This window comes from Suricata suricatta, chromosome 8, assembly GCF_006229205.1.
Source record: "Suricata suricatta isolate VVHF042 chromosome 8, meerkat_22Aug2017_6uvM2_HiC, whole genome shotgun sequence".
NCBI lineage: Eukaryota > Metazoa > Chordata > Mammalia > Carnivora > Herpestidae > Suricata > Suricata suricatta.
This window is the reverse complement of record NC_043707.1, coordinates 33,886,026-33,888,969: the sequence shown is the minus strand read 5'-3', so window position 1 is coordinate 33,888,969 and position 2,944 is coordinate 33,886,026. Positions and strand designations below refer to the sequence as shown.

At 62.0% G+C, this 2,944-nt stretch overlaps 1 protein-coding gene across 1 annotated transcript in view; it reads left to right on the top strand.

The window, feature by feature from the left end:
• GRID2IP (Grid2 interacting protein) overlaps window positions 1-2,944 on the top strand; it is a 36,276-nt gene that overhangs the window by 13,512 nt on the left and 19,820 nt on the right. Inside the window, exon 3 of the mRNA XM_029949293.1 lies at window positions 2,791-2,943. Coding sequence (XP_029805153.1) covers window positions 2,791-2,943 — 153 coding nt within the window. The remainder of the gene's footprint in view (window positions 1-2,790; window position 2,944) is intronic.

The following is a 2,944-nucleotide window of genomic DNA, read 5'->3' as shown; positions in this document are numbered from 1 at the left end:
GCGCCCGGGCGGCTCGGGAGGGGCCTAGTGCGCTCACCCCAAAGAGGCTGGTGGAGTCGCGGCGCCCTTGCTCCGCTCGCGGGCTCGGCCACCCCTACCTGTCGGCACCTGCCGCGCCGCCGCCGCTGCCGCCGCCGCCGCCGGCTCCAGATGGGGAAGGACCAGGGCTTCTCTCGACACTTTCGGTAGTTCCCCCCCTCCCCTGCGCCCCGCGCCCGGGGAACTGTGCGCCCTCGGGCGGCCTGAGAAGGGGTGGGGCTGGAGCACTGAGGTGGGCACCCATCCGGCACACGGGGGCGAGTTCCCCGCATTGGATGCCTGGAACCTGCACGCGCTCCTAAGGGTTGGGATGGGGGCGGGGGGAGAGGGGAACCAAGCGCTGGGACTGAAAAGCCCTTGTTCCTTCAGAGGATTGGACAGATGGAGGGAACGGACCAGAGACCCACGTCAGGGAATGTGGTGGAGAGAGAGGGCAGCCTCTAGGAGAGTGGAGATGGATTTGCACATGACCCCCCAGGCAGAGAGAACAGAACTGACTGAGAGGTCCTTGTGAGGCCAAGGAAGAGTCCTATGGTCTCAGAGAAGCCTGGTGGAATAGCAGGGACCTGAGAGTCCTGGGGCAGCCATCCCCGCAGGGTCAGAGGGGCAGTGGTATGCTATATGCCACAGTGGTCCATGAGGCCCCATTGCGCCAGGCTCTCCTGGGTTAGTGGATTCAGAACAGACCTGGGGCTGGAGTGCCTGGCCAGATTGAGGCTCGTGGAGGCTGACACAAGCCAGGAAGGGCATCTGGTTCAGAAGGCAGCCTTGGCCTCTGGCTTAGCTCCGAGGACACCAAGCAGGGACAAGGCCACCAATCTTCCACCTGTGCAGTTGGTGACTCATTGTGGTGACCACCTGGGGAATGCAAAGGCCTTTTCTAACTGCTGCTGGAGAGTGGAGCTGGGGTGGTCTTCTGGCCCCTGCCCAGGTTCCACCTAGGGGCTGGGAGAGTGGGGCTGGAGCCCAAAGTAGGCGGTGGACAACTTCCGGCATGTCATCCCTCCTTTGCCTGGGCTTGAGACAGGTGGTGGGCCTGGGAGGGTGTAGGGAATGTGCAGGCCAGGCAGATGGAAGGAGGGGTCAGGCGCCAGAGCCCTTGAGTGACCATCTGGGGAATGAGGCTGAGGCTCTAGATTTTTGGGAATCGTTGTGGATGAGCAAGGACAAGCATCAGGCCAGGAAGCTCCTGGAAGAGCTGAGTGGGGCTTTCATCTTGGCCTCCTGATCGCCTGGAACATTTGGAGCTGGAGCAGAGATCATGGGGGTGGGGGGTGGGGTGGAGTACAGCCCTCCTTCTGGAGGGTCCACATCCCTTCCTTCCTACCGGCCAGCTTATTCTGCTTGCCTGCTCTTATTAATCCTATCCATGGAGGTCAGGGAAGGGAGTGGGGGCCACTGGACGACCTCAGAGGGTTGTATTTCAGCTGGCTGCAAAGCCACTGTTGCCTTCTTCCTTCCTCCCTCCTCCCCACCATGCCCTTGGCAGTGGCTCCTGGTACAGAGAACATGGAAGGGAGCCTTGGGGTGCAGCCAAGGAGACCTCACTAGCAACCAGAACTTCGGAGGCCTACGGCAGATTCCTGCCACAGTGCTGAGGCTAAGAGGCTTGGCCTCTTGTCCAAGTGGTGCCAAGGGCCAGTTGTGTAAGCCTGTAAAGTTACAGATCTCTCGGAGCCTCCGGGTCTCTGCCATGGACAGGGGAGTCCGCCAGGTTGTTAATTGCTGCCATTACTCAGAGATGTGGCTAGGTTGCTGGTGAACCCCCTGTTTACTGAGTCACTGGGTCCCTCCCCTGTCCCAAACCCTGGCTGGCCATGGCAGCTCTCAGCCAAGCCACAGACCTAGCCCTCAGAGAGCTTCTGGCCTGGCAGAAGACGGCCACGGGTACCAAGGGGTCAGCCCAGAGTCTGGACCCCACACGGGGAGCCATCCCAGCCCTCCCGCTGCCTCTCACTGATTCCAAGTGGTGTCTCTGAGGGCAGCAGCCACAGTGCCGTCTGCTCTGAACCCGAGCTCCTGGCTGGCACAGGTAGCAGGGTCTTAGTGTATGTCGCATGTTGGATGAAATGGAAGGAAGGCCAGCATTGGGTGCTCAAGGTCAAGCCCAGGAGAGCTAGGAAACAGTGTGCCAGGCAGGGGCAACAGCCTGGGCAAAAGTGTAAAAGGTACGACTGGTTGTGGGGGTCCTGGCAAGTTCTGAGGAGGCAGCTGTAGAAAGGACTGGCCAGAGAAGCGAGCAGGAGGACCCCGAGTGTAAGGATGGTCTGGGGAGAGTCTGAGCCCCAGGAAGATTGTGGCTTCAGTTTTCTCCTGCGGAGTTGCCTGGAATCAGGTAAGAAGAAGATGAGTGGTGGCGGGGTCCCAGGCTGGGGTTTGGCCTGGCAGGTGCAAGGGCATGAAATGCAGGAGTAGGGAAGAGCCCAGAACCAGGAAGACAGAAGCAGGAAGGGGAACAGCGCCATAGACAGGCTGTGGGCCGCTCAGATCCCTCAAGGCCAGAGTAATGGGGACAGTCCGAACGTAACTTTCGAAGGTGGAGCGAGCCAAGCGAGCGTGGGAGCCGTGGTTCTTGTGCAGCCAGTTGGGGCGCAAGTCCGGGCACCGAGGGGGAGATTGGGGCGCGGGCTACCGATTCCCGTGTTACGCCCAGGGCGGCGCCCACAGAAGGACCCTTTAGGCCGGGCTTTGCCACGATCGATCGGGGAGCCATACGGGAGCGCGCCCCGACCCTGAGGCCCTCGTCCGCAGGATCTTCATCCCCAAGAAGCATCGGGCGCGCTTCGACGAGGTGGTGTCCCAGGGTCTGCTGGGCAAGCTGTGCCGCGCGCGGCGGGCGCAGGGAGCGCAGCGGCTGCGCCGGAGCCGCAGCGAGGAGCGGCCCGAGCGCCTCCTGGTGTCCACT